The following is a 22626-nucleotide window of genomic DNA, read 5'->3' as shown; positions in this document are numbered from 1 at the left end:
TACAGGTAATGCTATGATAAAAGGAAATAGGGGGCACCTGGGTGGCTCAGTCAGTTAAGGGTCTGACTGTGGCTCAGGTCATGATCTCAGAGTTTGTGAGTTCGGGCCCTGTGTCGGGCTCTGCAGTGACAGCTTGGGGCCTGAAGCCTGCTTTGGATTCTCTCTCTCTCAAATATAAACATTAAAAAATTTTAAGAAAATAAAACAGGTTAGGGTAATAGAGATTGGGGGCTACTTAGTTGGGTGATCAGGGATGGCCTCCCTGATGAGACATTTGAGATGTGCCAACAAGAGCTAGCTGTGTGAAGAGAAGGGGAACCTCCTTCCAGGCAGAAAGCACAGCTAGTGCAAAGGGCATGTGGTAGCAATGAACGTGTAGGGAACACAAAGGTCAGCACGACTGGAGCACAATTAGTGAGACAGAAGGTAGTAAGAGGAGATGGGGATGGAGGGATGAGCAGAGACAAGCCATGGAGATGGTGAGCCATGGTAAAGAATTTGGATTTTACTCTCTAAGTGGGAGCCACTGAGGGGTTTTAAGCAGCAGGATAAAGGGACTCCTCTGGCAGCCGTGTGGAGAACAGAGCACGGGGAGTGGAAGCAGGGAAGAACACCATGGCAGTGGTGCAGGTGAGAGATGCCAGCGTCTTATACCGGGAGGCATTGTGGAGGCAGAGCCAACAAAATCTTGTTGATGGGGTGGTGGGAGAAAGAAAAGAAAGGAATCAAGGATGACTCCTGGGTATTTGTCCTGAACAAGTGGTGCCATTTACTTAGCTGGCAAGCCTAGGGAAGGGCAGCTTGGGGAGAATGAGGAGTGGGTGAGAACACGAAGTCCATTTTTAGACATGTTAACTTTGAGATGCCAGACAGCAACAGCCAAGAGGGGCGTTAAATAGGCAGCCAAGTTGGAGCTTAGTGGAGCGCACAGGACAGATAGGTGCTCTGCCAGATTATTTATAGCCACGGGATTTGATAATTCCCTTAGGGATGGAACACAGAAGTTCTGAAAATCATCATATCATCAAAATAATAGCTTTCAATGAGTACTGTACCAAATCTTTGCAAAGATTCTCTCAATCTTCATAACTCTGTGAGGGAGGTGCTGTTGTTATTCCCATTTACAGATCAGAAAAGTGGGACTCAGAATACAAGAACCTGCCCAAGGGCAAATGGTTAATTGAGAGCTGAGGGTCAAACCCAGATGGGCAGATTCGAGAGCCAGTGCCCTCAACAACCACATTTACTCTCTCCCATCAGTGCCTGGTGTCTTCATGGGGTCACTGAAGACAGGGCAACTAGGTGAGGCTGGGACTTGGGACCCCAGGAGGCAGGACGAATCCCTACCGGAGCACAGCTGCCCGGCCCAGAGTGCCCACGGTGATGTCAGCAAGGCCGTCACCAGTGAGATCTAAGCCACCAGCCACTGACATGCCAAAGTAGTGGAGTCCTGAGGCCACCTCTGAGGCTCTGATCCGCTGTGGAGAGAAAAGCACAAGGCATGGAGGAGGAGAAGGGGAGCCCTTTTGGGTTTTATTCAAATCAGCATGATAAGCCTTGATCCCCACCCCAGTGAGCCCTCAACTGAGGAACTGAAAAGAGAAGGGCAAGGTTTTCCAGGGGGAATGGCATTTGAATGGAGCCCTGAAGGGCAGGTGGGACTTGACATGGCAAGTGATGAAAGCTGGGGTTGGGGAAGAGCAGGACATCTGAGGACATGGCTAGGGGTCACTGCAGTGGGAACAGAGGGGGTTTGGGTGCAAGGAGGCTTGATGAGCGGCTGGGGAATGAGGTGGGCCTGACTAATCAGACACAGGGTGGAAGATGGTGAGTAGGAGCAGCCAGGCCAGGGGTGGTAGGGATGGAGAGAGACAGGAGCCAGGCCAGGGCTGGATATGGGAGAGAACCATTAGGATATGTGTGGGGAATAGGAGAAGGGGCCCAGAGGAGCAGCAGGTCTGGGAGGAGAGGATGCTTTGGGTTAGGCAGCATGAGACTGAGATGCCTGGGGGGCCATCCAGCAAGGTGCTCGGGACACAGCTGGACATACAAAACTGAAGTTAGGAGAACAACCGTGGTCTGAGATGGGTGAAAGTGCCCACAAACTATGTAACATGAGAGGCTAGCAATGGAGTCTTGGGAGATGAGGGTTAAGGTATGGATGGGGTTGGGTGGGGGGGCAGGAGCCAGAGAAGGGACAGAAAGTGAGGAAGGAGAATCTGAGGCAGGTCCATGGTCAGGAATGCCAAAAAAGGGAGATACAGGTCAAGAAACAGATGTTGCCACAACCTCTTACCCCACTGGAAGGGTCTGGGGTGAGGTCCTGGCCTGGAACCTCCAAGTGACTTCTGTCCTTCACTGGGCACTGCTGACCCTTTGGGACCCGCCTGACACTTAGAACTGGAGCTGACTTGGGGCTCAGGCTATCACATCTAGGGAGGTCAGAATCTCATAGTAGAGGCTGGAGAGAGCCCTGCAGGTTACCTGAGCGGGGGTGGTAGAAAGGCCATCCCAGCGTCCATTGTAGATGTACACGCTGCCGAAGCTGGTACCATCATCTGCCCCAAAACCCTCCAGGGGGGCCCCAATGGCCACATCTGTGAGCTTATCCTGACTGATATCCCCCACTGTTGCCATGGCAAAGCCAAATCGGACATCAGTGAATCCAGGGTACCCACTCAGCATGTGTGCCAAAGAGAAGGAACCATTCTGTAAAGCAAACAGGTAGCTCAGCCCTCAAGAGAGGGATGCAGGGTGCACAACCACGGCCATCCCAGAAGGCATGCTCACTAGACTTGTTTCTGATTCTCTAGCAGGGAGGCTGAGGCTCAGAAAAGGCAACGGACCTCCCCAAGGCTACACGGTAAGCGAGTGGTAAGGCTAAGATCCTCCTGCCCAGAGCCTGCTAGGACCCAGAGCCTTCTCCCTCTGCTCCCACAGTTAGGGGTACCGCACTGGCAATTGGGAGGCCCGGGTTCTAGTCTTGGCTCTACCACACACTCGCTATGTAAACTTGAGCAAGTCTCAACATCGTTGAGCCTCAGCTTCCTCATCTGTAAAATGGAAGTGACACAGTATGAGAAACACAGTTACAGTGAGAAACAAGCGAGATCATAGACAAAACATGCTTTGTCGAGCGTGCAGCTATTTGGGATGTTATCATCATCAACATGGGATGATGGGGTGGGGAAAGTGAGAAGGTGGAGCAGGAGAACAAATGGAACAGCTGCCCCAGCTGTCCACCATCCACCCTGCGCACCTCCCCAGCACCGTCCTTCCAAGCAAGGCAGGGCCAGGGCGCTCCCAGCCTCCATCACCTCTGCAGCAGGCTAAGCACCCACAAGCTCAGCAAGTTTGCGAAGATGGAGACTCCCACCTGCTTGTTCAGATGGTACACGTAGACTCTGCCTTCCTCTCCGTGAATGTGGTAGAAAGGAGCAGCCACGAGCAAGAAGTCCGTGGTCCCATCCATGTCAACGTCCACAGGGCACAGCTCAGAGCCAAAATAGGATCCCATCTACAGCCCAGGAGGAGCTCAGCTCACAAGGGTGCTGGGGAGGCCTCCTCTGATACCCCTCAGCAAGCCTAGACTCCTGATCCTGTTCTTCCTGGACTGCCAATTTGGGTCATTCCAGATCAATCTGTTCACCAGAGAAACCTAGAAGCCTGGGTGAGCGGCCATATGCCCCACAGCGGAGGAAGCCAGTTGATAACCAGACATGCAGAGCTGGGGCAGTGGCACTGCATTCTGTCTGAGTTCTGTCCAGGCTGAGGTGATACCCCTCGGTGTGCCTTGGAGCCTGTCCCATTCCCTCTGGGACTTCCAGATCCTCCATCTATAATAATGGGGGCATCCTTCTCCAGCAAGTACCTGCTCTCCCTCCAGCACTGGCACGAAGTTGGTCTCTTTGCCCTCCTTCTGAAGCTCAAACACGGCCCCCCGCTGCTTGTACCGTGGAGCCCCTGCCACATAGGAGAGGCCACAGGCCTTGTGCAGCAGGGCCACTGAGTAACCTAGGAGGGAGGAGGCGGTGGTTGTCGTTGGGAGCTCCCAGGCCACTCTTTAGAACACCAACTTTCCCAGCCAATCCTTCAAAGTAGCCTGGGCAGAGGGGAGCAGATCTGGAGAAACTGTCTTTCTCATCCTTTTAAAAATTGGCATCAGGGAGTGCTCCCACTTAACCACCGTGGCTGGTCACACACATGTGCCCCATCACCCAGAAGTGATACACACACATTATCATATATACAGCTTCACTCCAAATATACTCCTTCACACACATTCACCACCCATGTTCATCATACACATGGTATATGAGGACCAAGGAGAGGGGTGAAGGGTTACCCACCACTACGGTTAGTGGCAAGGCCCACATCCTCAGGGCCACCCTGAGCTTCAGTACCAAGGAGGCCTTGTCCTCATCCAAAAGGCCCTAATTCTCAGCCTCGAGCGTCCCTAACCAAGGCCCATCCCTCAGTCCATGTGACTGACCAGAGCCTGCCCTAACTGGAAAGCCTAGTGCAGGCTAATGCGCAGCCTCAGTGTCCCTGTGTAGGCCCCACCCTCACTCAGGTAGTCTCCAGGCCCCACCTCACCTAGATAGCTGTACTGTGCAGTCTTGGCATCTGCTGCCGTCTGGTTCAGGAAGCGACCCCGGCGGCTGTGCAAGTTGTAGAGCAGTGCTCCCCCTGACCAGTTAAAGGCCCCGACGGCACCGAGCAGCACCTGCCCCTACAGGGGATGAGGGTTGGAGGTCATCTGAGAGGGAGGGGCTGGGGCCAGCCACAGCAGCCATGGGCCTACCAGCCAATGTCACAAACCTTGGGTTGGGGGCGGGGGATGTTCAATGATCCCTGACCACCTGGCTGGAAACGCAGAAGGAAGGTGAAATGGCAAATACCCAGTTCCTACCTTGTACCCATGACCCTATCGGGGCAACTGTCTCTCCAGTGAGTGTCTCTCCAGATTTCCAGGGTGGAAGTCTGACCCGGGCCACAGACGTTGAGCATTAAAACAAAGTATGGTTGAGCAAGACAGAGCTCATCTCCTTCTGTACAGGTTGCTCAGCCTGTGCCTGACACCCAAGGCCTACCTGTGTTGAGTAATTTGCTAACCACAATTCCACCTCTGTGCAGGGCTGATGTCCTCACCATGCCTGCATCTTTCCCCATCTGGGAGGAGTAGTGCCTCCGGTGAGGAGTACTCAGCTTGGTAGGCAAGTGACCCGAGCCAAAGCTTGTGTTAGTAGCGTATATTAAGAGGGAACTGCTCAATCTTTGAGCACACAGAACAAAACTGACCCCTGTAATAAATATGGCCATTCTTTTGTCTACCTCAAAGGTCCAGATTAGGGCAAGCAAGTACAAGAGTTTTCTTTTATCCTAAACGGGCTCCTTCAGAGGCCTCATTACAGGAGGACAGAGCCCTGCACTGTGAGCCAGGGGTCCCTGAGTCCCTGGGTGTCACTGAGGCCCTTCCTCTATGGTGATCCTGCCCGGTGCTGAGTTCACCACATACCTCATCCAGGATCTGGGCACTGAACCCGATCTGTGCCAGTTGGTAGTGGAGGGCCTCTCCAACAGTGCCTAGAAGCCAAGAAGCCCAGTGAGATGCTGCTGTGGGCTGAGGTGAAGGGAGAAACTAAGTCAGGGAAGGGCCCATTTTGACCTCATACCCAGAGGGAACGATGTTCGGAATAATGGAACATATACCAGGCTGAGAGTGGAGACCTGATCCTGCTTTAGTATCTACCCGCAAAGTAAGCTTGGGCAGCTTACTTCCTCTTTCTGGGCCTCAGTTTCCTCATCTGTGAGCTCCTGAGAGTGGGATCCATGTCCCAGTCATTCTTTCTCCAGCACTTAAGCTTCTTATCAGAGGTTCAGGTAATTCTGGGGAAGTGATGAGGGCTGGGGATATTGTTACCTTTTTAGAGATGGAACAGCTGAGGCTCAGAGAGGTGATAGGAGTTGCCCAGAGAACCATATGGAGGTAGGACAGGGGTGGGGCTGACACACAGGGCTTGGCCTCCTGCCAGAGGCTAAGTGGACCACGCTGGAGCCCTCACCTTCCGTGTGAATGATACTCTGCTGCAATTTGCTCAGCAGTCCATCCAGCGCTGAATAATTGGTCACTGTGAATGCATGTCTCTCAAATGGGTCTGAGGCAATCAGCTTCAGTTCCTTGAGGGTCTTAGTACTCTCATTTCCCACCTGCACAGAAGCCCTGGGTCAGTGGGTCAGCACTGTGAGGGCTGGCTGGTTCCCAAGCCCAGGGAGCTCTCTAGGCTAGGAGAGGGCTGAGTCTCTCTGCTGGCCTTCAGGGCCCTTCACCACCTGCCTCCTTTCCCTGCTCCCTGTTCTCCCACACATACCCCTTCCTTCTCACACCAACTTCATTCTCACCTCTGCACATGCTGTGCCCTTTGCCTGCAGAGCCCTTCTACCTTCCCTGCACCCTAGGCCAGCTACTCCTGCTTGTCCTCCAACACTTAGCACCATCTCCTCCAGGAACCTTCCCTGATGTTCTTCTTTTGGGATCCCTGAATGTCCACTGCTCTCCCCATCACTGCTGGGTGAGTGAGCTGTGACCACAGTTGGGAAACAAGCCCTCTGTGTGAGGACCCGATATGGGATGCGGGAAGTACAGGACATAGGGACTGGGAGAAGTTGGTGAGAGTCTGTGAATAGAGCAAGCCCCTATCGGGAACCCTGGCTCCTCCCCACCCCAGGCTGAACAGGGTCAGAAGGTGCCCCCCGACCCAACTCCCAGCTCTTACCCTGATGGCAAAGCGCTCAACACCTTGCATCTTTGGGGAACTGATGACAGTCGTGAGGTTGAGTGGATCCCCAAATATGTCCCCATCAGTGATTACCACTATGACCTTGGGTGCATTTTTTCTGGAGCCGTGGCTTGGCGTGAAGATGTTGTCTCTAAGTAGGGGAGAGTAAATAAAGAGGAGAACTTTGCCAGAGGGATACTGAGCTCCGGGGAGATTTTACTCACTGACCTGTTTCAGAATTGGAGAGGATTAAGGAGCCCTCCGAAATGGGGGAACAAAAGCCGGAAGAGGGGTGGTGATGCCCCTGTGGCACACAGCAGGGCCAGGTGGAGGGGAGGCTGAGACATACCTAGCCCCTCACCTCCTCCCATAGAAAGGTGCTGGATAGCAGAGTCTATTCTGTGTGTATGTGTAGGAATGACAATGCTATTAATAAAGAGTGGCTAATATTTACATAGTACTTATGTGCCAAGCACTGTTGTAAGTGCTGTGCATATTTTAACCCATTTAATCCTCACAAAATCCTATAGAACAAATAATATTATTTTCTTAAGTTTATTTATTTATTTTGAGAGACAAAGGGAGCATGCAGAGGGAGAGAAAATCCCAAGCAGCCTCCACCTGTCAGCGCAGAGCCTGACGTGGGGCTGGAGCTTACAAACTGTGAGATCATGACCTGAGCTGAAATCAAGAGTCAGATGCTTCACTGACTGAGCCACCCAGGTGCCCCTGACAAGCATTATTATTATTCTCATTTTAAACGTGAGGCAACTGAAGCACCGACAGGTTAGGCAACTTACCCAAGGTGAGTACAAAGTAGAGATTGAACCCACGCAGCCTGGCCACGAAGCCCATCCCTGTAAGTACCGTGCTCTACTGAGGCTCACAGCAGGAGTCTTTGGAAGACTTTTTGGAGGATGTCTTGGGATGTCAGCCATTAACAAAGACTGGGTTGAAAGACCTCACACATTTCCCTCAGCCAAAGAAGAGCTAGAACCTGATCCTCTCCTCTTCACAGCTCCATCCAGCCATCTCTCCAGGCATGATGCCTCAGAACCTCTGGGCAGGGCCGTGAGCTGGCACCCAGTAGGTGTGCCACTGCCCTCATACTTACAGGACATGCTGTATGGCAGAAGCAGTCTTGGTGACATTCTTCACTTGAGTGATATTCTGGACTCTGGCGAGGGAGGCCACTGCATCCTGGCTGTCCCGAAGATCAAACTCAGTCTGTATCACTTCCCCATATTGCACAAGGGCAAAGTTGCACTATAGAGGAGGAGCCGAGGTGGGGAGGAGGTTGGCAGAGTCGCCATGCCCAAAGCCGCCCCTGCTCCCTAGACGGTTCCTCCTGGAAGCAGTGGAAGAATCCACTCATTTCTCCTTGCCTCCAGGCAGGAGATGTTAAGGCAGAGGGAAATCTCTAAGCAAGGAGAGGTGGAGGAAGGTATAATAGTACTGGATCACAGTGAATCATAGACTTGCCCCTGAAACCATGTCTTTGTGTAGTCCCCCTCCCACATATTGACTATGGGGTTGGTCATGTGACTAGCTTTGGTCAATGGAACATGAGCAAATGCGATACAGTCAGAAACTTGAAAAGTACATGCATGCGCTGGTTCTTGCCCTCTTGGAACACTGCAGCCATGAAAACGTTAAGCTGGCCTGCTGGAGGCACAAGGCCCAGACAGGTAAGGCCATCTTAGGCCATCCAGTCAAACAACAGGATGTCTGCAGCTGCAGGAGTAACTCCAGGCAAGGCCAGCAGAAGGACCACCCAGCTGAATCCAGCCCAAATAGCTGACCCACAGAACTGTGAGCAAATAAATGGTTGTTGTTTTGAGGTAGTTTGTTCATGGCAATAGAGAACTAATAGACTGTGTGAGTCTAGCTCTTAGGGAAGCCCACCTCAAAGCACTTGGCATAGAAGTTCTTCATCATGTTGGAGATGAAGTCTTTGGCTTTCTGGAAGTCTGGGGGATCAATGCTTCCTGAGCCATCTAGGATGATGGCAATCTCAGTGCCTGGCCAAAACAGGGAGCAGGTTAGGAGCGGACACGGAATTTGACACAGGAGTGAGGGCAGCATGTGCTGCCCTGCAGGGCACCCACCCCATTCAAGCCCTGAGGGCTCAGTTCAGGGAGGAAGTTGGTAAAGTTCCCAAGAGTGAAGCCTTTGTCTTGGAGGCATAGATAGCCATGGCCTACTCAGGCTCTGACCTGCCGAGTGAGTCACTCCCATAGCTCCTGCTCCTCGGGCCTCAGTTTCCCCATCTGTAATATGGAGCGGTGGGGGGGGGGGGGGTGGGGAGCAGAGCTGGGACTAACTAGGCCTATAGAATCCAGTCACTGCTTCCCATCTTCCGGCCCTCGGCACACCTCACCCCTGGAGGTCACCAGCCTAGGGGTCAGCTCTGACAGCCTCTGGGAACAACCCAGATCTGGCTCTTCTCACCAGCTGCTTCGTCCTCCTGCCCCTCTTGTGTCTTCAGAGCCCGGCGCCACCTGGCTGTCTTCTCTAGGCTGCCATTCTTGTTCCTGTAGCAGTCTCTGGCATCCACATGTACATTGGGATCAAGGAGATTTTCTTTAAAAACACATACGGAAGAACTCAGAGTCAGATAGCCTCCTTGTTCACCTCCAGGCAGGCCCACACTTGTCTCTGCTCTGATTTCCTTCACAGGGGCTTAGGCTTGCCTTGCCCTCTCTGGGCTTCTGTGTCCCTCTAACATCTGCCACGCCTCTTCCTGGAGACCCAAGGAGATCTCTTTAGAGCTATCTAAGGTCAGTCAGTGTCCAACCCTTACCAAGGTCAGAGAAGTAGACCTGAGCCTGGGGTTGGAAGTTGTTGGCTAATAGGCTGCAGGTGCCTGTGAGTTCTGGGCTGAGGCTGTGGGGCTTCCGGGACATCACTTGAATACAGATCTAGGAGAGAGGGGGAGAGAAGAAGGGGAAAGCCTAGGTCATCTCCAGCACAGGCCCCCTAATCAAAGCCACATCATCACCCCCATTACAGAATCCATCACCTCCATTACAGAATCAAGTGCCACAACCAAGTAGAAGATGCAGGAATAGTTTGCTCACCCCTCATCAGGGGTAGGAGTCAGTGCTGGGGCCAAAGCTGAAGTTAAGCACTTAGGTCAGTGTGCTGGGTCATGGAGTACCCAGGTCAGAGCCATGGTTAGCCCTGGGGTTGGTACCAGGGAGGCAGCTGGGCTCAGCCCTGAGAATATGCCAGTCAGACTGTTATCAACACCGTTCAACTACAGGGTAAGCTCCACCTTCCCTGAAGCCCTCCATCATCCCGCCTCATGCATACTCACCAAAACACTGTGGTGGTTCTGGACAACTGTCACTCCCGGGTGCCTTCCCTTTGGGATGGGGGCATGCTCTGAAACAGTTAAGCCTAGGTAAGGAGGGAAGGATGCTGGGAGGCAACCCTACAGCCAACATCAGAGGTCACATGATGGTCAGGGCCCCATAAAGAACAATCGGCCACTCAGAGCAGCCTCTAGAAGCTGGTTGGGGGGCCTTCAAGCACAGGCCTGGACATGTTCAAGGCAAAGTGCCTATTCCCTGGGCTTATTCACTGACTCATTCAACAAATGCCCTGTGATGTCTGCTCTGTGCCTAGCCTCATGGCAGATGGTGATAGGGATCTAGACATAACTGAGACCTGGTACTTTACTTACAGGGGATCCCAGTTTGGAAGGGCAGGAGGGTAGAGAAGAACTAGCCGGTGGTTGTGTGCAGCACTGGGGACGGGTGAAAGATGCTAAAGAACTGGCTACATGGACCGATGAACTCTCCACTCTCCACGTTCTATTTCTGGGGACTCTTAATGCCCCAAGACCCCAGGGTGAAAGTGTAGCTCATTCCTCTCCCTCCACAAGGTGGGCCTCAGGAGACTCATTTTTGAGCCATAGAATCACCTGCTTATGCTGCCAGCCTGCATCCCCTTCTGAAGCAGAGACTGAGGCTGATCAACACCATGCCTTTCACAGAGACAAGAACCCTACCATACACAGCTGAGGGTTCATCAGCAAATGTGGGCCTTGAGTTGAACTGGATGGAATGAGTAGAGTTGGTTAATGTGTGAATTAGGTCCATTCACTTGTTCATTCATTCATTCAAACAGCATTTATTGAGTGCCAATCCCCATGCTAGATGCTAGGATGGCCACAGGTCGGGAGGGGTAAAGTTAGATGAAATGGAGGTGTGATGAATTGGGACATGTTGGGTTCTGGAATCAGATAGAGTCGGGTTTGCCAGCTGTAGTACTGCCAACACTAGATGCATGCCCTTAGTCGTATTGGCAATTAAAGGACTGCTCTGAACTGTAGCTTCCTTTTCTATAAAATGGGAGTGAATTTGAGAATTAAAAGTGAACAAAGCACTTAGCAGAGTGCCAGGCACTCTGCTACATTTTAGGTATCATTTAGGTAGCACTCGATACATTTTAGGTATCATTTTTGTTAGGACAAGATATGGAAAGGTGGGCTGGGGATTTGGGTTGGGTTGGGATGGGATTGGGCTTTGGGATAGAAGGCCTACTGTGGGTGGTGGTGGAATCTAGGGTCGAGGGACTGGACTAAATGCATCTGGGTTCAAATGGTTTCGGCCAGATAAGTGGGATTCCTCAAAAGGAGGTCCAGGGAACATTCCCTGGAGTGGTGGTTGACTTACCTACTGGTTGGCAAAGAATCTCATCCTGGATGAGGGAACAACGATGTAGGAGGCCTGCTGTCCCATTGGTTTGAGGACTGGTGACCAGGAGCCTGAGTAGGAAGGCAGACAGCAAAGCTGAGCTGGCCAATGATTCCCTCCTCCTTTCTGCCTGCCCAGGCAGTCTTCCCACTCCAGGCCCCACTCCAGGCCCCACTCCAGACTCACAGGCTCCCTATCTGGAAAACTAATGGAAGAGGTCCAGACTTGGGTCCCAGCCCAAAATGGCAGACTTTGCATTATGTGAAAAGCATTTGCTCAGCATTTACATTTACATAGCTCCAGGGGAGACATAGTTAAATGCATCTGCTCTCTGCCTGCTGACCTACCCTGACAGAAATGGGAGTGGTATTGATGGTAAAGACTCCCTGCTCTTTGGGGAGGGGGTGGGTAGATGCTAGGAAGCCATCAACAGGACAGCTGGTTCTGTCAGGGGCACTGCTGGCTTCCTAGTGGCTGCCAGGGGAACTGACCCACCTGGCCTCAGTGATGGTATTTCTTGAGAAGAGCATCCTGGCACTGCTATGCAATGGGTCAGTCAGAAATGGAGGTTTGATTCCAAACTCATTCTATGAAGCCAGCATTGCCTTGATTCCAAAACCAGTCAAAGACCCCACTAAAAAGGAGAATTACAGGCCAATATCCCTGATGAACCTGGATGCAAAAAATTCTCAGCAGTGTACTAGCAAAGCAAATTCAATAGTACATCAAAAGAATTATTCACCATGATCAAGTTGGATTTATTCCTGGGCTGCAGGGCTGATTCAATATTTGCAAATCGATCAATGTGATACACCACATTAATAAAAGAAAGGATAAGAACCATATGATCCTTTCAATAGATGCAAAAAAAGGATATAACAAAATACAGCATCTTTTCTTGATAAAAACCCTCAAGAAAGTGGAGATAGAAAGAACATACCTTAATATCATAAAAACCATATATGAAAGGCCTACAGATAATATCATTCTTGATGGGAAAAAACTGAGAGCTTTCCCTCTAAGGTCAGGAACACGACAGGAATGTCCACTCTCACTACTGTTGTTCAGTATAGCACTGGAAGTCCTAGCCTCAGCAATCAGACAACAAAAAGAAATAAAAGGCATCCAAATTGGCAAGGAATAAGTCAAATTCTCACTCTTCACAGATGACATGATACTCTACATGGGAAATCTGAAAGACCACCAAAAAACTGCTAGAGCTGATACATGAATTCAGCAATGTCGCAGGATATAAAAACGATATACAGAAATTAGTTGCATTTCTTTACACCAATAATGAAGTAGCAGAAAGAGATATCAAGGAACTGATCTCATTTACAATTGCACCAAAAACCATAAGATACCTAGGAATAAACCTAACCAAAGAGGTAAAAGATCTATACATTGAAAACTACAGAATACTTATAAAAGAAAGTAAAGAAAACACAAAGAAATGGAAAAACATTCTGTGCTCATGGATTGGAAGAACAAATATTGTTAAAATGTCAATACTACCCAAGGAAATCCACACATTCAATGCAATCCCTATCAAAATAATACCAACATTCTTCACAGAGCTAGAACAAACAATCCTAAAATTTGTGTGGAATGAGAAAAGACCCAGAATAGCCACGTAATGTTGAAAAATAAAACCAAAGCTGGAAGCATCACAATTCTGGACTTTTTAGCTACATTACAAAGCTATAATCATCAAGACAGTATGGTACTGGCACAAAAACAGATACATAGATCAATGGAACAGAATAGAAGACCCAGAGATTGACCCACAAATACATGGCTAACTAATCTTTGACAAAGCAAGAAAGAGTATCCAATGAAAAAAAGCAGTCTCTTCAGCAAATGGTGCTGGGAAAACTGGACAGTGACATGCGGAAGAATGAACCTGGACCATTTTCACCATACACAACAATAAATCAAAATGAATAAAAGACCTAAAGGTGAGACAGGAAACCATCAAAACCCTACAAGAGAAAACAAGCAAAAACCTCTTTGATCTCAGCTGCAGTGACTTCCTACTTGACATATCTCTGGAGGCAAGGGAAATAAAAGCAAAAGTGAACTATTGGGACATCATCAAGATAAAAAGCTTCTGCACAGCAAAGGCGACAATCAATGAAATAAAAGGCAACCAATAGAATGAAAGAAGATATTTGCAAATTACATATGAGATTAAAGGGTTAGTATCCAAAATCTGTAAGGAACTTACCAAACTCAACAAAAAATAAATAATCCAGTGAAGAAATGGGCAAGAGACATCAATAGACACTTTTCCAAAGAAGACATCCACATGGCTCACAGACACACAAAAAGATGCTCAACATCACTCATCATCAGGGAAATACAAATCAAAACCACAATGAGATCTCGCTTCACACCTGTCAGAATGGCTAAAATGAACAACTCGGGAAACAACAGATATTGGTGAGGATGCCGAGAAAGGGGAACCCTTTTACACTTTGGTGGGAATGCAAACTGGTGCAGCCACTGTGGAAAATAGTATAGAGGTTCCTCAAAAAGTTAAAAATAGAGCTACCCTATGACCCAGCAATTGCACTACTAGGTATTTATCCAAAGGATACAAAAATGCTGATTTGAAGGGGCCCATGAACCCCAATGTTTATAGCAGCACTATCAACCATAATCAAATTGTGGAAAGAGCCCAAATGTCCATTGACTGATGATTGGAGTAAGAAGACGTAGTGTGTGTGTGTGTGTGTGTGTGTATATATGTATATATGTATATATACATATATACACACATATATATATAACAATACTTTTCAGTGATCAAAAAGAATGAAATCTTGCCATTTGCAACAACGTGAATGGAACTAGAAGGGATTATGCTAGTGAAATAAGTCAGTCAGAGAAAGACAGATATATGATTTCACTCATATTTGGAATTTGAGAAACTCAATAGATGAACATAAGGGAAGGGAAGGAAAAATAAGAAAAAAAAAAACAGAGAAGGAGGCAGACCATAAGAGACTCTTCTTAAAAAAAATTTTTTTAATCTTTATTTTTGAGAGAGAGAGTGAGAGCACATGCATGCATGAGCAGGGGAGGGGCAGAGAGAGAGGGAGACACAGAACTTGAAGCAGGCTCCAGGCTCTGTGCTGTGAGCACAGAGCCCAATGTGGGGTTCAAACCCATGAACTATGAGCCAAAGTGGGACGCTTAACCAACTGAGCCACCCACACACTCCACCATAAGAGACTCTTAAATACAGAGAACTGAGGGCTGCTGGAGGGGAGGTGGGTGGGGGTATGGGTTAAATGGGTGATGGGCATTAAGGAGGGCATTTTTTGGGATGAGCACTGGGTGTCATATGTAAAAGATGAATCACTGGGTTCCACTCCTGAAGCCAAGACTACACTGTATGTTAACTAACTTGAATTTTTTTAAAAAAGAAAGAAATGGAGGTTTGAGGGGTGAGCACCTCAGCCTCATTAAAGCAGCCTCCAGAAATAGTTCCAATGGCAAACTTTACCCCTTACCCCAAGCCCAGAGAGACAGCAGAGTCCAGTGTTAGCCTAAGCAATCTCCCTATCCACGCTGCCCAGGGATAACTGGTTTACCTCAAAACAGTGCTTTTGAGTAGGGGGTATTGAGGAAGTGGCCCTGAGGCTGGGCTTGGTAACAGTGAAATACGTCCAAGATCTTTGTGCTGAGGGCAGTAAGGGAGTCATGGAGGACTTGATAAAGGGGATTAGTCTGTACTTTCAAAAAGGTCAAGATGTAGCTATGGTGAATCGGGTGGCAGGAATGAGGTACCATCTCCACTTCCTTGCTTCCCATCACTCTATTGTAATTATAAAATAGATCATTTACTTACCTCCATGGATTAATAGTAATAATAATAATAATAATAATAAAGCCTATACCTGTGCCCCCAACCCTCGTTTAACCCACCCCAAGCTGATTCCACAAGCTCTTGTCAAGGTCATCAGTGGTCTCCACCTTGCCAAATCCAATGGACACCTTTCCGTCCTCATCTTCTTCAACCTCTCAGCAGCCCTGGACATGTGACCATCTCCTCCTTGAAACACTTTCTTCTTGATTTTCCCTAACTCTCTCAATACTCCTTCTGAGACTCTTGTTCGCCTCTTCACTGTCTAACTTCTAAATGTTGTTGGAACCTTGGGGTTTGGTCCTTGTTTTCCTTGCCAGCACATTCTCCCTAGTGATCCCCTCCAATCCCATGGCTTCAATACACCTATAAATGCTGAACTTCTGTGGCCAAAGAATCCCTCCACCAGAAGTCAGACCAGCATAGCTGTAAGAAATAGAATAATGCCCCCACCACAGATGTCCATGTCCTAATCCCCGGAACCTGTGAATGTGCTTTTTATGGGTAAAGGGATGTTGTAGACTTAATTAAGTTAAGGATCTTGAGATGAAGGAAATAATCCTGGATTATCCAAGTAGACCCCATGTAATCACAAGGGTCCTTATAAGATGGAGGCAAGAGGGTCAGAGTCAGAGAAAGATCTGAAGATGTGACACTGCTGATTTTCAAGATGGAGGAAGAGGCCAAAAGCCAAAGAATGCAGGTAGCCTCCAGAAACTGAAAACGGTGAGGAAACAGATTCTCCCCTTGAGCCACCAGAAGAAACACAGCCTTGCTAACACCTTGATTTTACCCATTAAGACCCATTTTGGATTTCTGACCTCCAGAACTGTGAGACAATAGATTTGTGTTGTTTTAAGCCATAAATTTTGTAGTTGTTACAGCAGCAACAAGAAACAAACACAATAACCAACCCCCCACTGTCTAACAGGCATCTCAAACTTTAGAATGTTCAAACTGAGCTTGGGGTCTTGTCCTCCCAAGCCTGTGTTTCTCCATCTTCCCCAAGGCTATTAATAGATGGTAAAACCAACCACTACATTCTAAAGCCTGAATCCTGAGGGCATCTTTGCTTCATCTTTTCACTCATCCCTGCATCAAGTCCATCAGTAAACCCTGTGGGGATCCTTCCTTCAAACTATTATCTATGGAGCATCTCTTCTCTCCATTTCCCATCACCATCCTGGCCACCACCATCTTGCCTGGTCTATGGTAATAGCCTCCTGACTGGTAGCATTTGTTTTTGAAACTTACCCTTGTAGTTTACACCCTGTCACTCCCCTGCTTCAGTAGCCTCCCATGTGCTTAGAAAGAGTCCATACTCCTGAATACAGCCCACAGGGCCTTGCAGTCTGACCCTTCCCTGCTCTGAGACCTCCCCTCCTGTCTCCTTTGCTCTCCAAGCTCCAGCTCCAGGTGGTTTCTGTTCCTTCACAGCCCCAGTTCTTTCCTACCTCAAGCCCTCTGCCTTGCTGTGTCCTTTGCCTGGAAACCCTGCCTTTCACTCCCCAAGGCTGGGTCACTTTCATCCCCTGGCTCTGCTTAACTGTCACTTCCTGATAAATGCTTTCTCCAGCCAGCCCCACCTCACAACATAGCTACTGTTTCATGTCACCCTGTTTTATTTCCTTTTCAGAACTTGTCATCATGTCTGATAATATCCTCTTTCCTTGCTTGTGTGCTTGTTATCTGTCTCCCCCACTAGACTGTAAGTTCCTCAAGGATCATATCCACCTTGTTCACCATGGTATTTCCAGGGCATGGAAGAATGCCTGGCACAGAGCTAGGGCTCGGTAAATATGGTTAAATGAAGACTGAATGACAGCCCAGGCAGCAGGTAAGGGGGCTAATGTGGGGCAGGGCTGAAGAGCGGAGGGCAGGTGTAAATGAGCTCTGTGGGCTCTGCAGCTGAGCTCCCAAAATAGGTCACCTGCTCAGCAACCCTGTCTCTGCTCCAGACCCTTCCCCAGCCTGAGCCACAGCCCTCCATCCAACACCTCATCCCCTGTCTCCAACAAAGATGGGCTCAGAACTAGTCTCCACCCCAGATCATGTTTTGGTGGGTTAAGTCCAGGCCTGGAATAGCTTCGGCTCTCCTTCCTCCTTCATGCTGTTACCCAAGCTATTTCCTTTGCCTATAATTCCTTCCCACCTCCTTTTCCTGCCAAAATCATTCTAAACACCAGCTCCTCAGGAAGTCTTCCCAAAAGGAGCAACTTGACCCCCTCCAAGCCCTCCAGGTAGCCTTGACTACTGGAACCCACTTCCATACTCACCTAGACTGTGAGTTCCCAAGAGACTACCATATGCAGCTGTCCGGGCTGTGCAAGGTTGCCATTCATGTCACTGTCATGAAGTGCTGTGGCCTGGGGCCCAGTATGAGCTGCCTCTGTTGTCTCCCATTTAATCCCCACCCCCCCCCTCCCATGGTGGGTAGTCTCTTGATCTCCAGGTTTGTTGACTGAATGATTGACTAACTAAACAATAATCAAACTATCATCAGCTCACAGCCTCAGGGACCCTATTATATGCTGGGCTGGAAGCAGTCCATTTCCTCCCTTGACCCGCCTCCAACCTGTCTTCGTTCAGAGTCTATTCCCATACCTCACAGGGGAAGGCCGCCTTTTTTTTTTTTTTCCAAGTTTTATCATGGTTTGTTTTTTTTTTAGTTTGCTTTTTATGGTTTTATTTGCATTTTTATTGAAGTACAATTAGCATACAATGTTATATTATTTTCAGGTGTGGAAGGCCTTCTTTATGTTCCACTCATCTCACCCTACAGCAACCAAACCCATGATGCGATGAGCCCTGGCTGTTATATTTTAAGGAGAAACAGGACAAGGGAGTGAGAGGGACATGCCACCCTCTCACAGGGCTTTCTGGCTGCTTTCTGTGGCCCTGGGGCAGCCAGCAGTGCATTTCCTGCCCTGCACAAGCCCGTGGTCTTAGGCTTCACCATTTGTGGCAGGAACCAAGAAGTGCCTCCCACCACATCCTCCCATGAGCCCTCTCTTCAGCAGGTATTCAGGGAGGTTTTCATGAGCCCAACTGGGCTCTTCCTGCAACCCCGGGGTGGACTCAGAGCCTTCTGCTCCAGGAGCTTCAAGCTCCTCTCATCCACCATGTCCTCTCAGCTTGGCATCTAAGAGGCAGGGCCCTGCTGAGGTACTGGTGGGAGGGGAATGGGCAAAAGATGGTCACAGATAACTGGGACTGACTCCTGACCTTCACGAACACATGGAGCAACCAGAACGCTCATGCACTGCAAGTTCGCAAAACTGAATGTTGGCCCAGTGCGTATAATGCCTGATAAAAGGAAGTACACCTGCCTCTTGAAAGAAAGTGCACAGCAGCAAAATTTGTCCAAGGAAACTGGCCAAACGCTCATCATCAGCACCGTTCACATGATGGAAAACTCTACCAATGAGAATAAGTATCACTGTCTCAGGCAATACCACATTCAAAATTCACAGACTGTATATTGAGGGAGAGGAGCCTGACATAAGAGACCATATACGGCACACCTCGTTTTTAAGTTCAAGAACAGGCAAAACTAATCCAGGGAGATGGAGGTCAGAGCACTGGTTAGCTCTTGGCAGGGGATGTACCTGGAAGGGAGCACCAGGCTAGAGAGGGCTTAGGTGAGGCTGGTAAAGTTCTGCTTCTTCATCTGGGTGCTACTTACATAGGTGGTTCACTTTGCCAACATTCACTGGGCTACAGGCTTATGATGGGTACATTTTTCTGTGTGGCAAATGTCCATAAAATTTTACCAAAACACAAGACAACAAACAGCAACCTTTAATTCATCTTCCTGCAGCCAAAAACTTGCTAACAACCTTCTCACCTCCCCTCCCTGCTTCAAAGCTTTCTGGCTCCTCAAACCCTTGATGCCCAGGTAACAAGGCACTACCCACTTCTCCCAACCTAATGCTCATTACACTCAGCTTCAACCACCTGCCATTTTTTGTTCCTTGACTTTGCTCAGGCTAATTTCCAGGCTTCTGGCCACACTGCTGTCAGTTGGGATATCCCCCTCTCCTGCCTTCTCACACTAATTCCTACTCATCCCCTCAGTCCCAGTGTTGATGCACACCCTGTGGCTGAAGGGTACGCCTGCCTCTATGTCTCCAAAGCGTCCTGGACATCTCCACCAGAGCAGCCATCACACCCCTTGTCACTGCCTGCTTTGTCTGTCTCCTCCAGGAGCCAGGGAGTTCCATGAGAGCAGGGACTATGCCTGTTTCACTATCTTATCCTCACACTTGGCCTGTCATTGAGTAGATGCTCCATAAATACTTGCTGAATGAATGAATGAATGAACGAACAAAATGTCCCTGCCTTCACCATTTACATGGTCACCAGCCTCTTCGCTGTACAATGAGGAAACTACAGTCCAGTAAGGGGTCCAAGCCTGCTAGGCTGGCAGGGTCATGGACCAAGTCCCAGGGCTATAAGGCTACCTCAGGAGCTGCTACTGCCCACCCACGCTCCACCAAACAGAGCTTCTGCTCTGCTCAGCTCAGGAAGATGGGGAGCTCTGCTCAGCCAGAAACCTTGAGCACCTCATCTGGCTCTGCCCCAAGCCCATCTAGATGCGAGGCTCAAGGTTCACGTGTGCTGTACAAGAAGGAAACCCTTGACCAATGACTAGAAGCAAAGCAGAGGGGAGGGGGAAGGGACTCGCCTGAGGCAGGGCATGAGCATGGCTGGGTCACAGAGCAAGCACAGAGAAAGCCATATAACCATCATGAACAAAAAGGAAAGGAAAAATTGCCCTAGATTAAAAGAGAATAAAGAGACACAACAGTATGTGACACGGGAACCTTGACTGGATCCTGGCTTCAAAACAAAGCAGCTCTAAAGGTCATTTTGGTGACAATAAGGGAAAAAACTAAAGACATGCTTCTACATTACCATCTCACCACTATCACCATCCGATACAACACGTGTTTTGCTTGCTTGCTTACTGTCTATCTTCCCTGAGCCAAAGAATTTTTGTCTACTTTGCTCACTGCTGTGAGCCTTCAGGGCCTCTTTAGGGCTTGGCACATAGTAGGTGCTCCATACGAATATTTGCTGAGTAAATGACCACGGTATATATAATCCCACAACTTGCCTTTTTTTATCTTATGTTTCAGGATTGATTCAACCACTATGCTCATTTCATTCATTTGAGCTACGTCTAATATTGCATTGTATATGATTCATAACTTATTTCTTCCATTTTCCTAATGAGGAACATTTCCAGTCTTTCACTATTCCAAGAAATGCTACGATAAATACCTTTACATGTGCCCGTTCATATCTTTAAGGTTGGTGTCTGTGAGTGGAATGGCCGGGTCAAAGGCATCTTCAACATTACCAGATATGGTAAAACTATTCTCCAGGTTGGTTATATCAATTTATAGTCCCACACGTCCCCACATCCTCACCAGTAGAATTTTGTCGCGTTTAAAATTGGTGGCTTATCTACTGGGTGGGTATAGATGAGATTTTAAAAAACATAAAGCAATGTTTAGTGAGCTTGATTTCGGCCAGAAACTGTGCTAAACCCTTTATGTGCATTAATGCAAATAGTCTTTGCAACAACCCTGTAAGGTAGAGAAATCTCTATCCCCGTAAAGATAAGAAACTGAGGCTATGGGTTGAGCACCTTGCTACAAATACAGAGAAAAGTTGTCACTGACCCATGGCTGAGATTCACAGCCTGCCCCTGAACCACGTTCCCTGCTGCCTCATATTTTCCATTTTTTCTTTGATATTTTTGTCACTGTCCAAAGTTTATATGCTGAGCATGTGTTACTTCTGTAAGAGATAAAAGAGCCTTAAGAAAGTTTATTTTAAACTAGTTTTGAGGTCATTCTCCCACCCCCGGCAGTGAAGAGGGCAAGGATTGGCCTGGTGCTCACAGCCTCTCTCCTGCACACCCTCTGTAGGCGAAGGGAGATTGTCCCCAAACTGGGGGAGGGATGCCAAGGCCTCCTCGGCAGCTTTTTCAGGCTCCCCAGAGGCCCCCTCAATTATGCCTCCCATCTGCCGGGCCCTGCTCACCAGGTCCGGTTGGTGCTGGAGTCTTGGTGCAGAAGGGCGTTGAGCACATAGGGTACGCCTCCCTCAGGAGTCACCCAGGTCCGGGCCACATCCACATTGAAGGCCACCAGAGGAACAAGGCCTGTGGAGAACAGAGGGACATTTAAGAGATGCCTGTTAAAGCCATGGCTGACCCTTTGACTCCCATCATTCTGTCACATCTGGTGGTGTCATCATCCCCATTTTACAGATGAGAAAAATGAGATTCCCCAGGACCTTTTCCCTATGGGAATAGGACAGGAATGTAGGCATGTCTGACCCAGAGCTCCTGATCCTCCTACTATGTCAGCACCAAGGCCCCTCCTCCAGCAAGCCTTCCCTGGTTCTCTCCTAGAAGTACTTCCCACCTTCTCACACCTCCCACTGTGCACTTTCTGTACCTGTCAGATAGCATATACTCATGACAGTGTCTTGTACCAGAGTTCAAATAGACTATGAGCCCTAGGGCTAGGATATACATACATTCTGTCTATGAGGCCCCATCAGATGACCCAGGAGAAAACATGTCCTCAAACATGTACAAGAATGTTTACAGAAGCTTTACTTGTAATAGTTCCCAAGTGGAAACAACCCAAATGTCCATCAACTGGGGAAGGGATAAACTAACTGGTAGAGTCACACAATGGAATACTACTCAGGAGTAAAAAGAAATGAGCGATTGACACACACGACAAGATGGGTGAATCACAAAAATCACTGTGCTGACTGAAGGAAGCTTTACTTAAAAGAGTACTGTCTAATTCCATTTACATGATGTTCTAGAACCAACAAAGCTAATCTATAATAAAAAATAAATTTCCTGGGGGTAAAGGGATGTGGCTTAACTGGGAAGGGACAGGAAGAAACTCTGTAGGCTTATGGAAACACCCTAGGTGTTGATAAGAATTTGGATGACAAAGGTGTGTGCGTTTGTCAAAAACACACTGAATGGTCAACTTAAAACTTGTGACTTTCACCGAATATAAATTTTCCCTCAAAAAAGAACGAGAAACAAACATTGACCTCTGGTTGATATGTATGCTGAAGCATTTAGGGATGAAGTGTACCAACCTCCGCAATTTACTTTGAAATGCATCAAAATGTAACGTGGCTTGATGGATGGATAGATGGATATATGCAGATGGATATATAGATATATGTTTACATATGTGTCTGTGTGATGTTGCAAATATAACGAAAT

General features: G+C 48.6%; 1 protein-coding gene across 10 annotated transcripts in view; it reads right to left on the bottom strand.

Annotated features, from left to right (window-relative positions):
* Positions 1–22626, bottom strand: part of ITGAE (integrin subunit alpha E) — a 73260-nt gene that overhangs the window by 26686 nt on the left and 23948 nt on the right. For 6 of the 10 annotated variants that reach the window (XM_045487684.1, XM_045487680.1, XM_045487688.1 and 3 more), the window contains exons 2-17: positions 21408–21528; positions 11462–11553; positions 10099–10181; positions 9583–9700; positions 9231–9362; positions 8996–9049; positions 8685–8800; positions 7894–8045; positions 6777–6930; positions 6066–6210; positions 5519–5586; positions 4597–4732; positions 3872–4014; positions 3377–3517; positions 2485–2709; positions 1348–1478 (exon numbers count right to left, since the gene is read on the bottom strand). In XM_045487684.1, coding sequence (XP_045343640.1) covers positions 1348–1478; positions 2485–2709; positions 3377–3517; positions 3872–4014; positions 4597–4732; positions 5519–5586; positions 6066–6210; positions 6777–6930; positions 7894–8045; positions 8685–8800; positions 8996–9049; positions 9231–9362; positions 9583–9700; positions 10099–10181; positions 11462–11553; positions 21408–21528 — 2011 coding nt within the window. Of the gene's footprint in view, positions 1–1347; positions 1479–2484; positions 2710–3376; positions 3518–3871; positions 4015–4596; positions 4733–5518; positions 5587–6065; positions 6211–6776; positions 6931–7893; positions 8046–8684; positions 8801–8995; positions 9050–9230; positions 9363–9582; positions 9701–10098; positions 10182–11461; positions 11554–21407; positions 21529–22626 lie in introns of those variants that run through there. The other 4 variants (XM_045487683.1, XM_045487685.1, XM_045487686.1 and 1 more) reach the window with 4 other exon arrangements.

This window comes from Leopardus geoffroyi, chromosome E1 (genome assembly GCF_018350155.1).
Source record: "Leopardus geoffroyi isolate Oge1 chromosome E1, O.geoffroyi_Oge1_pat1.0, whole genome shotgun sequence".
NCBI lineage: Eukaryota > Metazoa > Chordata > Mammalia > Carnivora > Felidae > Leopardus > Leopardus geoffroyi.
This window is presented reverse-complemented; position numbering and strand designations above follow the sequence as displayed.